The sequence below is a fragment of the Macrotis lagotis genome, chromosome X (genome assembly GCF_037893015.1).
Source record: "Macrotis lagotis isolate mMagLag1 chromosome X, bilby.v1.9.chrom.fasta, whole genome shotgun sequence".
Taxonomy (NCBI): Eukaryota; Metazoa; Chordata; class Mammalia; order Peramelemorphia; family Peramelidae; genus Macrotis; species Macrotis lagotis.
In genome coordinates, this window is record NC_133666.1 from 292,282,558 (window position 1) to 292,302,870 (window position 20,313).

At 33.3% G+C, this 20,313-nt stretch overlaps 1 protein-coding gene across 1 annotated transcript in view; it reads left to right on the top strand.

Moving 5' to 3' along the window:
* The window catches only part of GOLPH3 (golgi phosphoprotein 3), a 50,184-nt gene extending 41,488 nt beyond the window's left edge, over positions 1 to 8,696 (top strand). Inside the window, 1 exon segment of the mRNA XM_074205790.1 lies at positions 4,880 to 8,696. Within this exon segment, the coding sequence (XP_074061891.1) occupies positions 4,880 to 5,304 (425 nt within the window). The 3' untranslated portion in view covers positions 5,305 to 8,696.
* The last annotated feature ends 11,617 nt before the right edge of the window (positions 8,697 to 20,313 follow it).

Below are 20,313 nucleotides of genomic sequence, written 5' to 3' on the forward strand. Positions count from 1 at the left end.
TCTCATCTGTAAATTGCCTTTGCATATCCTTTGACCATTTGTCAGTTGGGGAATGGCTTTTTGTTTTAAAAATATGACTCAGTTCTCTGTATATTTTAGAAATGAGTCCTTTGTCAGAATCATTAGTTGTAAAGATTGTTTCTACATTTCTTTTGATCTTGGTTACAGTGGTTTTATCTGTGCAGAAGCCTTTTAATTTAATGTAATCGAAATCATCTAATTGGTTTTTGGTGATGTTCTCCAACTCTTCCTTAGTCATAAACTGCTCCCCTTTTCATAGATCTGACAGGTAAACTAGTCCTTGATCTTCTAATTTGCTTATAGTATTGTTTTTTATGTCTAAGTCCTGTAACCATTTGGATCTTACCTTGGTAAAGGGTGTTAAGTGTTGGTCTAATCTAAGTTTCTTCCATACTAACTTCCAATTATCCCAGTAATTTTTATCAAAGAGGGAGTTTTTAATCCCAATGGCTGGACTCTTTGGGTTTATCGAACGGCAGATTACTATAATCATCTCCTGCTTTTACACCTAGTCTATTCCACTAGTCCACCACTCTATTTCTTTTTTAGTTTAGGTTTTTTTTTGCAAGGCAAACGGGGTTAAGTGGCTTGCCCAAGGCCACACAGCTAGGCAATTATTAAGTGTCTGAGACCGGATTTGAACCCAGGTACTCCTGACTCCAGGGCCGGTGCTTTATCCACTACGCCACCTAGCCGCCCCAACCACCACTATTTCTTAGCCAATACCAAACAGTTTTGATGACTGATGCTTTATGTTATAATTTTAGATCAGGTAAGGCTAAGCCACCTTCTTTTGTACTTTTTTTTCCATTAAGCTCCTGGCAATTCTTGAGTTTTTATTTCTCCATATGAATTTACTTACAATTTTTTCTAACTCATTAATTTTTTGGAATTTTGATTGGTAGGGCACTAAACAGATAGTTTAGTTTTGGTAGAATTGTCATTTTTATTATATTAGCTCTACTTATTCATGAGCAGTTGATATTTTCCCAGTTATTTAAATCTGATTTAATTTGTGTGAGAAGTGTTTTATAATTGTTTCCAAAAAGATTCTGAGTCTGTCTTGGTAAATAGACTCCCAGGTATTTTATATTGTCTGAGGTTACTTTGGATGTGATTTCTCTTTCTAGCTCTTGCTGCTGTATCTTGCTAGACATATATAGAAAAGTTGAGGATTTATGAGGATTTATTTTATAACCTGAAACTTTGCTAAAATTGCTAATTGTTTCCAGTAGTTTTTTGGATGATTTCTTGGGATTCTCTAGGTAGACCATCATGTCATCTGCAAAGAGTGAGAGTTTTGTCTCTTCCCAATTCTAATTCCTTTAATTTCTTTTTCTTTTCTAATTGCTGATGCTAACATTTCTAATAAATATTGAATAGTAGTGGTGATAATGGACACCCTTGTTTCACCCCTGATCTTATTGGGAATGCCTCTAGCCTCTCCCCATTGAATGTAATGCTTGTTGATGGTTTCAGATAAATACTGCTAATTATTTTAAGAAACAATCCATTTATTCCTACACTCTCTAGTGTTTTTAATAGGAATGGGTGCTGTATTTTGTCAAAAGCTTTTTCAGCATCTATTGATATGATCATAGGATTTCTGATAGGTTTGTTGTTGATATAATTGAGTCTACTAACAGTTTTCCTAATATTGAACCAACCCTGCATTCCTGGAATAAATCCTACTTTATCATAATGTATTATCCTAGTGATAACTAGTTGTAATCATTTTGCTAAGATTTTATTTAGGATTTTTGCATCTATATTCATCAGGGAAATAGGTCTATAATTTTCTTTCTCTGTTTTAACTCTTCCTGGTTTAGGTAACAGCACCATATTGGTTTCATAGAAAGAGTTAGGCAGAGTTTGATCTTTCCCTATTTTTTCCAAAGAGTTTATATAGAATTCGAACCAATTGTTCTTTAAATGTTTGGTAGAATTCACTTGTGAATCCATCAGGCCCTGGAGAGTTTTTTTTTAGGGAGTTCAATAATGGCTTGTTGAATTTCTTTTTTTCTGAGATAGGATTGTTTAGGTATTTAATCTCTTCATTTAACCTGGGCAACTTATATTTTTGTAAATATTCATCCATTTCACTTAACTTTTCAAATTTACTGGCATAGCCACTTATGATTTCTTATGGAACAGTAGTACTCTATAATATTATATACCATGATTTGTTCAGCCATTTCCGAATTGATGGGGATCCCCTTGATTTCCAACTTTGGTTAAAGACCTAGTAGTGGTATTGCTGGATCAAAGTTTTAATTTCCTTTGGACATAGTTCAGATTGCTCTCCAGGATGACCATATCACTTCACAACTCCCCTAATAAAGTGCATTAGTGTCCCAATTTTCCCAAAACCTCTCCATCATTAATCTATCACTTTTTTGTCATTTTAACCAATCTGATAGATGTGAGGTGATATCTCAGAGTTGTTTTAAATTGCATTTCTGTAATCACTTAATGATTATGATTATAAATTACTTTTATTTCATTTAAAATCTTCCTGTTATATTCTTTGACTGTTGGAGTTGGAGAATGACTTGCAGTCTTATAAATTTTTTTTCAAGGTTTTGTTTTGTTTTGTTTTGCAAAGCAATGGGATTAAGTGGCTTGCCCAAGTCCACACAACTGGGTAATTATTAAGTGTCTGAGGTCGGATTTGAACTCAGGTACTCCTGATTCCAGGGCTGCTGCTCTATCCACTGTGCCACCTAGGCGCCCCTGCAGTCTTATAAATTTGATTTGGTTCTCTGCAAATTTTAGAAATGAGTTTTTTACAAGAAACACTAACTGTGTAATATAAACTTAAAAACTGTGAAAATTGTGCCCCAGCTTCCTGTGTTCCTTCTAATCTTGGTTGCATTGGTTTTATTTTTATTTCAGTTTAAAACAGTCAAAATCATCCATTTTGCAATTTATAATGTTCTCTATTGTTTGGTCTTAAACATCATTGCGTTGTATTCATTAATAGAAAGTATGAAACATGTCAAATTTTACAGTACACCTTTTCATACATATGCAATAACAGTGGATGAACAGTATCTCAGCAATAATAATGAATGTAACCTAGTTTTACTTATTATATACATATACTATTATAAATAAAAATCTCTTGTGACCCCTACAAAGTAATTATTAGAATGTGTAAATTGATGGAATGACTTTCATCCACTTAAAAGATTTCACCATGAGAAATTCCATTTTAAGATGTTATAGTAGACATTATAAAGTTGGAATGCTGCTTAGCGCTCTTGAATCTTCAAACCTGGTTCAGAGCATTGATATGATACATTTTTACAGACTTTCACAGACACTGAAGTTTTCTCAGTATATTGATTGGCAATGTATACTTGAAATCTTGTACACCAAAGAAAGACGAAATATTCTACTTAATGTCAATAGAACTTAATAAATTGCATATTGGACCACAAAATCTTTGTAAATTTTAAAGGTAGTATCATTTAACAAACATTGATTAATAAATGTTTGCCATGTTCTTTGAACATTGTTTAAAATGTCAAACCTAATTTGAGCCTTCCTTAGATACCTTGTTTATGAGTGACTTGTCTTCACATTCCTTTTTTAGGCCTACTATATGCAGTGTTTCAGGCTGTCTACTTTTCTTCCCTAGAACTGCTCATAGAAAAATCAGAAGTTAACAGTGATAAGTGATGGGCAGCAGTTTGATCTTATGTGATTGGAGATTTTATTTTAGATCTTTGCTTCCTCCCCCCCCCCCACTCCCTCCCAATAAGGAATCCATAAATTTTTGATTTTATAGGGTTTTCATATTTAATAGTGCTGAACTTGCATATTGATAGGTGATGTAACTGCTAATTTCTTAATGCTGAGATGTAGCATTATTTTTAAGAGTAGGTTTTGAAGTAAAGCATCGCATTTATTATTGATTACATTTTATGTTGAGCAATTGACACATAATGATTGAAAAAATTTAAGTTGCTTTTAATAGTAGGGAAATTGAAATGGAAGTTATAAATTAGAAATTTTCACTAAAAGTAAACCATAAACTATATAAAATTATTTTTCATCAAATAGAACATTTGATTTCTTCACATAACCAAAGCAAATTATTGTTCAAGTAGAAATATTATTACTTCAAATTTCCTTACTCTTAGTGAACTGTTCAGATTTTGAATTTAATAGATGCATCGTGAATGATCTGCAAAGTGTATTAATTATTGTGAAAAGGAAAGACCATTAAGATTAGCTTATCTGATTTTTAAATGAGGCACTGTAATTTTATATCATTCTAGACAGATAATTTTTGCACTTGTTTTCCTAAAGTAAATGACTCTGGCTACCAGCATTTAAAATGATCAGAAATTTATCTGGTCAGAGACTAGCAATCACTGAGAAGAACAACTGGTTGGTTTTCAGGGTCATCAACTTTAAATAATTTGGGGTATAGATTGTTAAGATGGAAGACAAATTTTTTAAATAATCCCTTTTAAAAATTTAAAAAATTTAAAAAATTAAAAACTGAATTTTTTAAAAACAGTAAAATTTTCTCACTTAGTTTTCAGGTGTGCCTCACTATCTTTGATGCTTTTAAAGATGCCCAAAAAATCAGTTCATTTCTATACTAAAGTTTGTGTTGTTTTCTGGATTGGCTCTCTCTTTGTTTTGAAGATTGCTTAAAAGTAGAATATATATATATATATATATATATATATATATATATATATATATATATATATATATATATTCCTTTACTCTAGAAAAGCAAATTAGCTAAAATTTATTTTCTTGTTCATTATCAGAGTATTAAGTACACTTTTGATTGGAAATTTTCATTATTTTCTAACTTTTGAAATCTTTTGTTTAGGTGAGACATGGAATCCGTTAAAATTGCACTACCAGTTAAGAAATGTTCGTGAAAGATTAGCTAAAAACCTGGTGGAAAAAGGTGTACTGACAACAGAAAAACAGAACTTCCTCCTTTTTGACATGACAACACATCCACTTACCAACAACAACATTAAGCAACGCCTCATCAAGAAAGTACAAGAAGCTGTTCTTGACAAATGGGTGAATGATCCTCATCGAATGGACAAGCGCTTGCTGGCTCTTATTTACCTCGCCCATGCTTCTGATGTCCTTGAGAACGCTTTTGCCCCTCTTCTGGATGAGCAGTATGATTTAGCCACAAAGAGAGTGCGACAGCTTCTGGATTTAGACCCGGAAGTTGAATGTATGAAGGCCAACACAAATGAGGTCCTTTGGGCTGTAGTTGCAGCTTTTACAAAATAACTGTTGAACTCTTTCATGTTGTTTCTCTTCTATTGACTTCTTGTTTTCTGTAATTTGTACTTTCTCACAATATGAATTGGATTTTGTTTTATGGAAACAATAGGTGGCTTTTTCTGTATGTTGTGTGTGTGCAAGATTCTGCTGGTACGAGACACCTTCCTATTTCTGTTATTAAAAACAAATACTGCCATATTGGCATTCCATTTACTATTGCACTCAAATTGCTTGCAATTCTTAATGTAAATTTTTATTTGTTTCTGTTATGCTTTGGCTTTCAAAGTACCTCCACTCCCACATGCACAACTTTTGGATTACCTCATCTTGAGTTGTTCCATATGTGTATGTGTCTCTAGCATTCTAAAGTACAATTCAGACAGAAGTCACAAAAAAGGCCTTTAACTCACCAAAGGTAAATATCTGTATCTATTAGGACATTTTATACATAGACCTCAGTTGAGATGTGTACTTAGCAAAGTTATTTTTAAATTAAAATAGCACATTAAATACTTAATGTAAAATGCCCCCTTGAAGTTTTGCTTCTAATGTAAATCTTACTGTATACATGTACTATGGTTTAATAGTTAAAAATCAAAGTGAAAGTTTGTGTCTAAAGGTCCAGTTGTTTCACAGAGCAGGTTTGGGATGAAATAGGCATTCCAGTATATTCTGTATATAGTTTGAATTGTAGATTAACAGCCCCTTTTCTCCTGATCCTATTTCTCACCATCTAAGTATTTTTTCAAGATTTAATTAATTATATACCTGTACGTCTCCTTGCTTCAACCATTGCTATTTGGCCAACCTTGATCTCTACTAAGCTGGGAGGGGGAGAGAGTGAGAGAGAGATTGTGTGTGTGTGTGTGTACATGTATGTATTTTTACTGAGCTGTGCCATTCATGGTACTCTGCCTCTATACTTTGGACATTTATCATCCCATTCATATAATTTCTTTATGGAAATAGGCTTGTGACCAGTACTGATCTTGAGTACAGTTTTCTTTTTAAACTTGTCTGCAAGTAAGTTAACGTTTGTCTCTTAAATGTCATTTATCTACCTAACACTTTTTTGGGGGGACAGGGTGGGGGATGGGGAAGCAAATGTCAATCCTAGCAGGTGTTGCATGTAAATTGTTAGTGAGTAATGACTACAGCTCAGATGATTAAGATTTCTGTAACAGGAAGCTCTGCTATGTTTTCATTTTTTTATATTCTAATTATGATGATTTGCTCATTATTGCAAAATTATAAACTTTGGCTTTATAAAGTTTAGTTATTACTTTACCACTGCTTATCACACCACCATTGGTTTCATAATGTAAATACTAAACATTGAAAAATAAAACATCAAATTTTATATCACCACAGTACATACTAATTTTGGGGCTTCAGGTGTTTAGAATTATTTTGTTTAACACTGAGGGCAAAATACTAGATGGTGTATAATTCTAGAGTTGAAATTTAAGGGATCCTTAATCTGTATACTAGCTTTTTACCTGAAGTAATAAATAAACTATGATCTTGAAAGTGCCTGAACCAGAGCAAGTATGTCATTTGTAATTTTGTTTTCCAGATAATTTTCATTCATAGAAATTAGTAGGCCTTATTGTTACATTGTATAATTATGATTATCTTTATGTACAAGTGTTATATATTTTCTACTTTTTCTCAGTGATCACATTACTTAGAATGATAAAAAGTATGAGATGCTTATTTGATGTATTTGTCTTCTCTCTTAAAAAAGCTACCTTTATTTTATCATCTGTTGAATCAAGTGTCACAATAGGTAGAACACTGGGCCAGGAGTCAGGAAGAGTTGAATTTAAACCCAGCCTCAAACACTTTTTAGTTGGGTGATTGGATAAGTAGTGATAATAAGAACACCTGCTTCCCATGGTGGTTATAAGGATCAGATGAAATAATATTTGTAAAGCACTTTGCAATCCTTAAAGTGTTACATAAATTGTTGTTATTGAAGTTTCTTTTAAACTTGAAAAATTCTTTAAAAAGGATGACATCTAGATATTGAGGCATGGCAAACCTGATTATCTCTTGTACATAATGAAGTACTTATTCCTAAGTAGAGAGAAGAAAGAAGTGTAATCCTCCAAGGTCTTACTCCAGAACATAGTACGCTAAATCCTGGTGCCGCTTGTTGTATACATGAATTGAAATTCCAGTAATATTATTCATTTTTAAAATTCAGAAACAGTGGCATAGAGGGTCATTAAGTACCTGGAAGAAGAATAAAGCTCTTCCTGTAAGGAGAAGAAGAATATATGTGGAAATTGTTAATCTCTATGGTTGTTGGATTTTTTTCATGACTTTGTAGATGTTGTTCTACAGGATTGAGAATCAAATAATCGGTTATTTTAAGAAAGTATAAAATACTATAAAAACATAATATTCTATAAAAATACATCTGATCATTCAGACTTGCCATCTGAGTTAGTGAGCATGTGGGAAAAGAGTATTTTAAATAACATCTGATAAGTATTGAAATTGAACCAGAGACTTGGATATTAAATTACAGTTCCTAAACATTGCCTTTCCCAGGAGAATTCTCCTTGGGTTAACTTAGGCCTTAATTATTGTATAAATTAATAGTTTTAGAGCACTAAGAGGCCTCAAGAGTTTTATCTAGTCTACCTCCCTAATTTTACAAATGTGGAAGCTGAAACCCAGGGAGAATCAGTGACCTGTCCAAGGTTGCATTTGATAATTATCAGTTAGAACTTGAAGCCAGCACTCTTGACTACAGATCCAGTCTTCTTTTTACTATATTATATTCCTTTTCATTCTTTTCTTCTGTTTTTGATATTTGCTAAGTGGCAATAAGTAGAATAAAAACATTCACTTAAAAATGTACTCTGTTCTTCTTTGAGACTCATTATGAAAAGTTCTGTCTTCTGGGGGGAAAAGATGTTTTAATCCCTTTTTATTTGCCAGTCAGTTCTAAATTGCAGGGATACAAATTAGAAAATTGAGAGCAAAGCAGACTTTTCACTCAAGGAATTCACATTCTAAGGGAGGGGACCAGAAATGGTGACTAGAAAGGGGTGTTTCAGTCAGGGAAATCTTAGGGATGATAAATATAACCCATGATTGACAAGCTCTTTCTAGCTTTATACTATTTGAATCTGTGGTTCTAAATACAGAATTTTGCAAACTTTAAATGACTATAAATTTCAGCTATTATGAAAAAAGTTACAATTTTGATTAGAGTTAAGAACCCTATTTGGCAGATTGATATTTATGTGCTACGTACAATGTGTCCTTTTTTCCCCTTTGAATTTGATGTATATGCTTCATTTTTCAATCTGCAGTCTATGAAAGATTAGCTTTCCCATTACTTTGATTTTATTTTGTTTGTTGTCTCTTAGTCATTAACTTCCAATTAGAATTGACCAATTCTAATATTTAATTGATATTTTATTTTTCCAATTGCGTTACCTAAGTTTTTTCAACATTCATCTACATGCATATTCATATTTTTAAGTTACATGACTTCCTTCCATCCTCCCTTCCCCCACCCTTCTCTTCCTCACTGGCAAACAGTCTGGTGAATATTGTACATACACATTTGTGTTTAATATGTTTACAGATTAGTCATTTTTCTGTATGAGGAATTAGGATTAAGGGAAAAGGAAAAAAAGCTTTGAGATAGGAAAGAAAAAACAAAAAAAATTTAAAGTGAATATAGTGTTAATACAGATTTTGTAGATTTCTTTTTTGTTTTAATTCCTCTGGATTGAGGCGGGGGATAGCATTGTCCGTAGCAGATCTCCTAAGGTTGTCCTAGCTCTCTGAACTGCTGAGAGGAACTGTATTATCAAGGTTGATCAGCTCACAATGTTGTTAATGTGCACAATGTTCTCTTGGTTCTGTTGCCTTCCCTCAGCATCAGTTCCTTTAAATTGTTCCATGCTTTTCTAGAGTTCGACCATTCATGGTTTCTTAGAGAACAATAGTATTCATGAACCATAACTGGTAATTATTAAGTGTCTGAGGTCAGATTTGAACTCAGGTCCACCTGACTCCAGGGCCAGTGCTCTATCCACTCCACCACCTAGCTGTCCCTGCTATGAGTGTTTTGAAACGTGGGACTTTTCACATTTTTTATGATTTCTTCTAGACACAGGCCTAATATTGGTATTGTTGGGTCAAAGAGTATGGTCAGTTTTATTGCTCTTTGGGCATAGTTTCATATTGCTCTCCAGATTGGTTGGATCAGTTCACAATTTTACCAACAATGCATTACTTTCCCTATCCTACAACTTGTCCAACATTGGTCGTTTTCCCTTTTTGTCATTTTAGCCAATCTTACAGGTGTGAGGGAATCTCTTAGGTGTTTTGTTTTAATTTGCATTTCTCTAATCAGAAATTATTTGGAGCATGTTTTCATATGATTATATATAGCTTTAATTTCTTCATTTGAAAACTGTTCATATCCTTTGACTATCAATTGGGTAATGCCTATATTATAGCCTTATGAATTTGATACACTTGTATATGTTTTAAAAATGAGACCTTATCAGAACCCCTAGCTGTGAAAATTGTTTCCCAGTGTTCTATTTTCCTTCTAATTTTGGCAGCATTGGTTTTATTAGTGCCAAATGTTTTTAATCCAATTTGCAGTTTATAATCTACTCTATTTCTTACTTTGTTATAAATAGTTATTCGGTAGTTTGATTGTTATGGCCCTGTAGAATTGTCATTTTAATTTTATTCTACCTGATAACCATGAGCAATTCACTTGTTTCCAGTAAGATTTTATTCACCTACTTAACTTCTTGTTTATTTTGTGAATCAGTTGATCTAGTTCTGAGAGAGGGAGGTTGTGCTCTCCCATTATTAAAGTTTTGCTGTCTAGGTCTCCTTATAATTCAGCTTTTCTTCCAGGAATGATAATTTCATTGCCTATGGTTCCCTTTAAGAAGATGCAATTTCATTCCTTATCTTTTTTTAATGAGTTCTGTTTTTTCTTTTGCTTTGAGGTCAAGATTGATACCCCTGATTTTTTTTACTTCAACTGAAGCATAATATATTTTGCTCCAACCTCTTACCTTTACTCTATGTGTGTGTCTCTGCTTCAAATGTGTTTCTTGTAAACAACATATTATAAGATTCTGGTTTTTAATCCATTCTTTTCCCTGCTGTTTTATGACAGAGTTCATCCCATTCATATTCACAGTTAAGATGACTAATTCTGTATTTCCCTCCCTGCTCTCTTTCCGCATTTATACTTTTCTCTTTCTTTTTCCTCCTATTCCTCACCAAAGTTTTACTCCCTTTTTCCTTTAACTTTTCTTTTAAATTTTATTTTATTTTTACTTATACTTTTGCCTTGTTTATCAGTCCCTTCTTCCATTTTCTTTCCTTTCCTTCTTCCCCTCCCCCACTTCCCTGTAGAGTAGGATACATTTTAAACCCAAGTGGGGATTATCTTATTCCTTATCTGGGTCAATTCTATTGCATAGGATTTACTCAGTCTTTTCCTCTACTTTCTTCTAGGTTGATTAATTGATTGCTTGTTAAACTCAAAGTGCAATCACAGGTTGATTGCTTAATTGATTGATAAGCAACCATGGTCACTACCCTCCCTCTTAATGTCTCATTAGAAATGCACTTCTCAGGAATCATGAATCACATCAAATTATAATCATTTTATACCTTACCCCCTTTTTTGTTTTTGTTTTATTAAAGATATTATTTGTTCTACAATTTCCCCCCACTCTTACTTCCCTCCCCCTCCCCCCCACCCCCACGGAAAGCAATCTGTCAGTCTTTACTTTGTTTCCATGTTGTACATTGATCCAAATTGAGTGTGATGAGAGAGAAATCATATCCTTAAGGAAGAGACAAAAAGTCTTAAGAGATAACAAGATCAGACAATTATATATATATATATATATATATATGTGTGTGTGTGTGTGTATATATATATATATATATTTATATATATATGTTTCTTTTCTAAATTAAAGGGAATAGTCCTTGAACTTTATTCAAACTCCACAGCTCTTTATCTGGATAGAAATAGCACTCTCCTTTGTAGACAGCCCAAAGTTGTTCCCGATTGTTGCACTGATGGAATGAAATGAGCTGGTCCTTCAAGGTTCATCATCACCCCCATGTTGCTGTTAGGGTGTACAGTGTTTTTCTGGTTCTGCTCATCTCACTCAGCATCAGTTCATGCAAATCCCTCCAGGCTTCCCTGAAATCCTGTCCCTCCTGGTTTCTAATAGAACAGTAGTGTTCCATGACATACATATACCACAGTTTGGTAAGCCATTCACCAATTGAAGGACATTTACTTGATTTCCATTTCTTTGCCACTACAAACGGAGCTGCTAGAAATATTTTTGTACAAGTAATGTTTTTACCCTTTTTCATCATCTCTTCAGGGTATATACCCAGTAGTGGTATTGCTGGGTCAAAGGGTATGCACATTTTTGTTGCCCTTTGGGAGTAGTTCCAAATTTCTCTCCAGAAGGGTTGGATGAGTTCACAGCTCCACCAACAGTGTAATAGTGTCCCAGATTTCCCACAACCCTTCCACCAATGATCATTATCCTTTCTGGTCATATTGGCCGGTCTGAGAGGTGTGAGGTAGTACCTCAGAGAAGCTTTAAGTTGCATTTCTCTAATAATGATTTAGAGCAATTTTTCATATGGCTATGGATTGCTTCCATCTCATCTGTAAATTGCCTTTGCATATCCTTTGGCCATTTGTCAACTGGGGAATGGCTTTTTGTTTTAAAAATATGACTCAGTTCTCTGTATATTTTAGAAATGAGTCCTTTGTCAGAATCATTAGTTGTAAAGATTGTTTCCCAATTTACTACATTTCTTTTGATCTTGGTTACAGTGGTTTTATCTGTGCAGAAGCTTTTTAATTTAATATAATCGAAATCATCTAGTTGGTTTTTGGTGATATTCTCCAACTCTTCCTTAGTCATAAACTGGGCTCCCCTTTCCATAGATCTGACAGGTAAACTAGTCCTTAATCTTCTAATTTGCTTATAGTATTGTTTTTTATGTCTAAATCATGTATCCATTTGGATCTTATCTTGGTAAAAAGTGTTAGTTGTTTGTCTGATCTAAGTTTCTTCCATACTACCAATTTTCCCAGAAGTTTTTATCAAAGTGAATTTTTATCCCAATAGCTGGACTCTGGGTTTATCAAACAGTAGATTACTATAATTGTCTCCTGCTTTTGCACCTAGTCTATTCCACTGGTCTACCACTCTATTTCTTAGCCAATACCAAAGTTTTGATGACTGATGCTTTATAATATAATTTTAGATCAGGTCAGGCTAAGCCCCCTTCTTTTGCACTTTTTTTCTTTAAGTTCCTGAAAATTCTTGACTTTTTATTTTTCCATATGAATTTACTTACAATTTTTTCTAACTCATTAGTTATTTTTTGGAATTTTGATTGGTAGGGCACTAAACAGATAGGTTAGTTTTGGTAGAATTGTCATTTTTATTATATTAGCTCTACCTATCCATGAACAATTGATTTGCCCAGTTATTTAAATCTGATTTAATTTGTGTGAGAAGTGTTTTATAATTGTTTTCAAAAAGTTTCTGAGTCTGTCTTGGCAAATAGACTCCCAGGTATTTTATATTGTGTGAGGTTACATTGAATGGGTTTTCTCTTTCTAGCTCTTCCTGCTAGATCTTGCTAGGCATATGTAGAAAAGTTGAGGATTTATGAGGATTTATTTTATAACCTGCAACTTTGCTAAAATTGCTAATTGTTTCCAGTAGTTTTTTGGATGATTTCTTGGGATTCTCTAGGTAGACCATCATGTCATCTGCAAAGAGTGAGAGTTTGTCTCTTCCCAATTCTAATTCCTTTAATTTCTTTTTCTTTTCTAATTGCTGATGCTAACATTTCTAATAAATATTGAATAGTAGTGGTGATAATGGGTATCCTTTTTTCACCCCTGATCTTACTGGGAATGCCTCTAGCCTCTCCCCATTGATTATAATGCTTGTTGATGGTTTCAGATAGATACTGCTAATTATTCTAAGGAACAGTCCATTTATTCCTACACTCTATTGTTTTTAGTAGGAATGGATGCTGTATTTTGTCAAAAGCTTTTTCAGCATCTATTGATATGATCATATAATTTCTGATAGGTTTATTGTTGATATAATTGAGTATACTAACAATTTTCCTAATATTGAACCAACCCTGCATTCCTGGGATAAATCCTACTTGATCATAATGTATTATCCTAGTGATAACTTGTAATAGTTTTGCTAAGATTTTATTTAGGATTTTTGCATCTATATTCATCAGGGAGATAGGTTTATAATTTTCTTTCTCTGTATTAACTCTTCCTGGTTTAGGTAACAGTACCATATTGGTTTCATAGAGTTAGGCGGAGTTCCATCTTTCCCTATTTTTCCAAAGAATTTATATAGAATTGGAACCAATTGTTTCTTAAATGTTTGGTAGCATTCACTTGTGAATCCATCAGGCCCTGGAGATTTTTTCTTTAGGGAGCTCAATGATGGCTTGCTGAATTTCTTTTTCTGAGATAGGGTTGTTTAAGTATTTGATCTCTTCTTCATTTAACCTGGGCAATTTATACTTTTGTAAATATTCATCCATTTCACTTAGGTTATCAAATTTATTGGCAGAGTTGGGCAAAATAATTTTGAATTATTACTTCAATTTTCTCCTCATTGGTGGTGAGTTCACTTTTTTCATTTATGATCCTAGCAGTTTCTTACCCCCTTTTCAAGTACCCTCCATAGACACACAGTCTTCATGAGCTAAAGAATCATGCAAAGCCAAATCATTTCATAAACCATTTGTACCCTGCCAAACATACCCCCTCCCCCACCATGGTACTTATACCCTCTTACCTAAAGTATGGATTAAGATCAAATTAACTTCCTAATCTCTTTATATCCAACCCTTCTAAGTAGGTTCCCCCTAAAGTCTCTTCTGATTTAATTAAGTACTCTGAGAACTGGGACACCTAAGACACACTCTTAAGAACTTTACATTTGATTATAAGGTATGGAGGACACTGACTCAGGACTGACCAGCATAGATGCCTTCATCAGTAAAAGTGCTAAGTTTTGTGAGCAAGGAAATGTGAGACACATAAATTTAAACACAGTTTTTCACCTGGGCTATTTGTTACGTCATGTTGGTCATCCTCAAAGGAAAGACAACCAATCATACCCATGTTCTCTAAATCCAATCTCTTCAACTTATCCCTTTAACTTTTCTAAGAGAAATATAGTTCTCCAGAGATATAAGTGTTATATCTTCCCTCATAGAGTTGTATACTAACATTTGTTTTTTTCCCTTTTCCATTTACCTTATTTTGTATCTCTTGAGTCTTATATTTGCAGATTGAATTCTCTGATCAGTTGTTTTTTTATCAGGAAATTTTGGAAGTTCTCTATTTCATTGAGTATCCATCTTTCTCCCCAACAGAATATAGTGAATTTTTCAGGGTTGTAATCCAAAGTCCTTTGCCCTCCAAAATACAGTATTCCAAATCCTCCAGTGTTGAAGCTGATAAATCCTCTGTTAAGTCTGATTAATGTTTCTTTTGTATTTAAATTGTTTCTTTTTTTTTCTGCTTGCAGTGTTTTCTCCTTTATTTGAGAATTCTGGAATTTTGTCTATGATAGACTTTGTATACAGTTTTTATTCTGGGATCTCCTTCTGGAGGAGTTCTATATAGTATTTCAATAGCTATTTTGTCTTCTTGATCTAACAGATTTGGGCAGTTTTCCCTGATAATTTCCTGAAAGACATTTTTCCAGGCTCTTTTTTTGATTTAGGCTTTCTGATAGTCTAATAATTCATAAATTATGTCTCCTGGATCTATTTTCCAGGTTGTTTGTTTTTCCTATAAGTTACTTTGTTTTCTTTAATTTTTTCAGCCTTTTTTGACTTTGATGGAATCTTATAATTTCATAGATTCATTGGTTTTTATTTTTCCAGTTCTAATTTTTAATAGTTTTATTTTCTTCAGTTAATTTTTGTGTTTCCTTTTCCTTGGTTAATTTTACTCTTTTACTGAGTTGCTTTCCCTTTCCAGTTGGTTGATTTTATTTTTTGAAGTTATAATTTTTTCCAGTTGGTAATTTTTACCTTTAAAGGAATTGATTTCTTTGGTCAACTTGCCATAATTTTCCTGCATGACTCATTTCTTTTTTCCCCCCATTTTTCTTCTTCCTCTCTTCTTTGGTTTTTAAATTCTTTTTTAAGCTCTTAAATGAGCTTTTGGATTTGAGTCCAATTCAATAACTTCCCATATAGATGTATTTTTTTAACTACTTTCTTCTGATGTGTCATTGTTAGCATCTTTATCTGCATAGTACTTTCCATGATTAGCACTCTTTCAGCCTTTTTTTGCTCATTTTGATAGTTTGAGCTCTGGTCCTGGGGTATAGGGAATATAGACCCAAACTTTCTATGCTGGAACTGGGGCTGATCCCTGACTTATCATTGGCCAAGATGTTGCCTATGCAGTCTAGTCATTGCCTTTGAGGAGGCTTGTTTCCTCCTTTATATTCAGGTTCTGCCTATGCAGTGGTTTGTTCCCAACCCAGCCTGTCTTTTGCCCCAGTATTCCCAAGGTACAGACTTTGTTTTGGGTTGGAACCCTCCCTACTGGTTTGCTTTCTAGCTCCCGGGACTTATGCTGTTGTCAAACTGTTGGGACCTGGACTACACCTGCCTCCTACTGGCTTTCCCACTCAAAAAATAAAGGCTTCCCTTTTTTCCTTCAGAGACAGACCTTCACTGGAAAAATCCTCCATGACGTCTAACATTGAAAACTACTTTGAATCTTCTTTATTTGGTGGGACTTGAAGCTTGAATGTCTGTGCAGAGGCTTCAGTTAGCTTTGTGTAGAGAACAGCTCCAGGAGCATCTTGTGGCTTGTAGCTTCATGTGGTCATCTTGACCTCACCCCACATCAACCCAATTCTAATTTTTAAGGAATTAGTTTCTTCACTAATTTTTTGTGCCTCTTATACTAAGCTGTTAGTTCTCTTTTTAAATTATATGATTCATTTAATTAAATATTTCCTGATTACATGTAAAATAATTTTTTTTTTAGGTTTTTGGGGTTAAGTGGCTTGCCCAAGGCCACACACCTAAGCAATTATTAAGTGTCTTGAGGCTGGATTTGAACTCAGATGCTCCTGACTCCAGGGCCGGTGCTCTATCCACTGCACCACCTAGCTGCTCCTAATAACAATTTTTTAAAAATTTGAGTTTCAATTTCTCTCATCCCTCTCCCTAAGAAGGCAATTTTATATCTACCATATTTGTGAAATCATGCAAAATATTTATTAGCCATTTTACAAAAGAAAACAGCAATGAAAACAAAGTTTTTAAAAAGTAAGCTTCAATCTGCAATTTTAGTTCATTAATTCTCACTCTGGGGGTGGATATCATTTTTCTTCATTGAACCTTTGGAATTGTCTTGACTAATAGCTAAGCATTTGACAGTTGATTATTGTTAAAATAGGGCTATTACTGTGTACCATGTTTTCCTAGTTTTCTTCACTTTGCATGAGTTCATATTTCTTCTCAGGTTTTTCTGAAAGCATCCTACTCTTCATTTCTTCTAGCACAATAGTATTCCATCACAATCATACCTCAACTTGTTCAGCCATTCTATTGATAGGTATCCCCTCAAATTTCCATTTCTTTGTCACCACGAAGAGATCTACTAGAAATAATAGAAATAAATCTTTTCCCCTTTTCTTTGATCTCTTATTGCTGTATCAAAGTGTATGCAGAGTTGAGATAATTCAAATTGTTTTCCAGAATGATTACTAGTTCATAACTCCACCAACAGTGTATTAATGTTTCATTTTTTTCCACATTCCCTCTGGTATTTGTCATTTTCCCTTTTCTGTCATGTTACCAGTCTGATACGTATGAGGTGGTATTTCAGAGTTATTTTAATTTGTCTTTTTCTAATAGTGATTTAGAGCATTTTTTATATGATTCAGTAATTTTTCTTTCTTCTGAAACTATCTGTTCATATCCCATTGACTATCAACTTGGGAATGGTTCATATTTTTATAAATTTGATTCATTTTCCTACATACTGGAAAAATAGGGCCTTTGTCAGAGAAACTTGATGTAAAATTTTGTTCTAGTACCCAGTTTCCTTCTATTTTTAATCTTCTTGTTTGTACAAAAACATCTAAATTTTATGTAATCAAAATTATCTATTTTACTTCTGTAATCCTCTAAAATCTTGTTTTATCATAGGTTTCTGTATCCATGGATCTGACAGGTACATTTTTCTGTGCTCCCCTAATTTACTAATGAAATTACCGAAATCATTTATTCATTTTGATCTTATCTTGTCATATGGTGCGAGAAGCTAATCTTAGCTAGTTTCCGCCAAACTGCTTTTATAGTTTCCCAGTAATCTTTGTTGTGTTGAATTCTTACCCTCATAATTTGGACTGGGTTTACCAAACATCTAGATTACTATGATCATTTACTACTGTGTATTGTGTCTAATCTGTTCCACTAATTTACCACTCATTTCTTAGCCATTACCTCATTAAAATATAGTTTGGGGGCACCTAGGTGGTACAGTGCATAGGGCACCGGCCCTGGAGTCAGGAGTACCTGAGTTCAAATGCGGCCTCAGACACTTAATAATTACCTAGCTGTGTGGCCTTGGACAAGTCACTTAACCCCATTGCCTAGCAAAAAACTATATCTACATATATATATATATCTCATATATATCTATATATATGAGAGATATAGATATATAGATATATAGATATATATATAGTTTGAAATCTGGAATTATTGGGTTACATTTATTCACATTTTTCCTTTTTGATTCCCTTGATATTCTTGACCTTTTGTTCTTTCATATAAATTGGCTATTTTTTCTAGCTCTATAATTCTTTCGTAGTTTGGTATAGCACTGAAAAAAGTACATTAGGTAGCATTGTTTTATTTAAGCCTTTTTCTTGTTCATTCATTTTAGTCATGTCAGCTGTGATCCCATTTTACAGAGAGGATTTGTTTCTGTTTTTGCTTTTACAGAGGGGCTTGGCATATACTGGAGCAATTATTTCTCTAGTTGTTTAGATTTCCTTAATTTCTGTGAAAAGTATTTTGTAATTGTAATTGGATTTGTCTTGGCAGGTAGACTTCAAATATTTTATATTACCTGATATTATTTTAAATGCAATTTCTTTTTCTCTTCCTGCTGGGTTTTGTTGGTAATATATAACAATACTGATCATTTATGTGGGCTTATTTTATATCCTATAATTTTGAAGTTATTGTTTCATTTAGTTTTTTAGTTGATTCTCTAGGGTTTTCCAAGTATACTATGATCTGCAAAGTGATTTTTTTTTGTTTTCTCATTGCTTATTTTTATTCCTTCGATTTCTTTTTTCTTATAATTATAGCTAGCATTTCTAGTACAATGTTGAATAATATTGGTGATAGTGAATATCATTGCTTTATTCCTGATCTTATTGGGAAGGCTTCAAGTTTATCCACCATTACATATAATATTTGCTCTTTAGATAGATACTGCTTTTTTTTTTTTAGCTTTCTGCATTTCTGTATAACAAATTCCTTGCCATCTCAGTAAAGAGGTGGTGGTGGTAAGGGAAGGGATAGAGAAAGAAAATTTGATGATGAGAGAAAAAAATTTTAAATGAATATTAGAAATTGTCTTTATATGTAAGTGGGAAAAATAAAATATTCAAACAAAAAAGATATGCTCCATTGATTTCCTATGCCTTCTATGTAATAATGAGATTTATATTTTGTTTAAGGTTTTTTCTGCATCTATTGATATAATCAAAAGATTTTTGGTTTTTTTTTGTTATTGATGTGGTCAGTTATTTTCATCGTTTTATAATATTGAGGTAGTCCTTCATTATTGGTGTAAATCCCTCCTGGTCATAGTGAATGAAATTTTTGTTTTATTACTAAAATCTCCTTACTAGTATTCTAAGTTTTTGCATTGATATTCATTAAGGAAAGTAATCTATAGTTTTTCTTGCTCTGTTTTTGCTATTTCTTGTTTGGGTATCAAAATTTCCTTTGTGTTAGGAATTTTGTAGAACTCCTTATTTACCTATTTTTTCCCCCTTAAGTGTTTGGTAGAATTTGCTTGAAAATATGTCTGATCCTGGGATTTTTTCGTAGACAGCTCATTTATAACTTATTCATTTTCTTTTTAAAAAAATAAAGTCTATTTAAGTATTTTATTTCCAATTCTGATAATTCAAATAGTTTATGTTCATCCAGATCACTTAGAGTATCATTTTTACCGGCATGTAATTGGTCAGAATAACATAATTGTTTTAACTGCATCTTCATTGATTATAAATTCTTCATAATTATTTTGCTTATATTTCTTGACCCTGTTTTTCCTCTATTGATATTTGATTTTTTCTGAATATCACCCCCTTCAGTGTGTTTGCCCTCCTATATCACTCCCTTCCCTTTCTTTCCCCTTTCCCTTTTTCCCTTTTCCCTTCCCTTCCTTTTGTTAGTTCCCCTTTTCCCCCCTCCCCCTCCCTTTCTCAGTCCCCACTCCCATTTTCCCCTTTTAATACCTGAAAGGTTAGATGTTTTTTAAGTTAACTAAGTATGTGTAAGTTGACTTTAAGCCAAGTCTGATGAGAAGAAGATTCAGGTGTTTCTCATCTCCTCCCTTCTTCCCTTCTGTTACCATTACTTTTGTACCTCTTAATGTAATGAGATTTACCCCATTCAATCCCCTCCCTCCTCCTCTCTCCTTCCTGTCCCCCTTTTTTAAGGAGGTAGTGTTCTTAAAAATAATTCTATCTGAGTCATAGAAAATTCTGAGTATCTGTCACTTCGTGCTAAGTACATTCTATCTAATATAGAGTTAAAATTCTTGAGAGTTATTAGAGTCTTTCTCCCAAGTGGGGTTAAAGCCATTTACATCCCATTGGATAGAGTCTCATGGATAGATCATGAATGTCCATCACT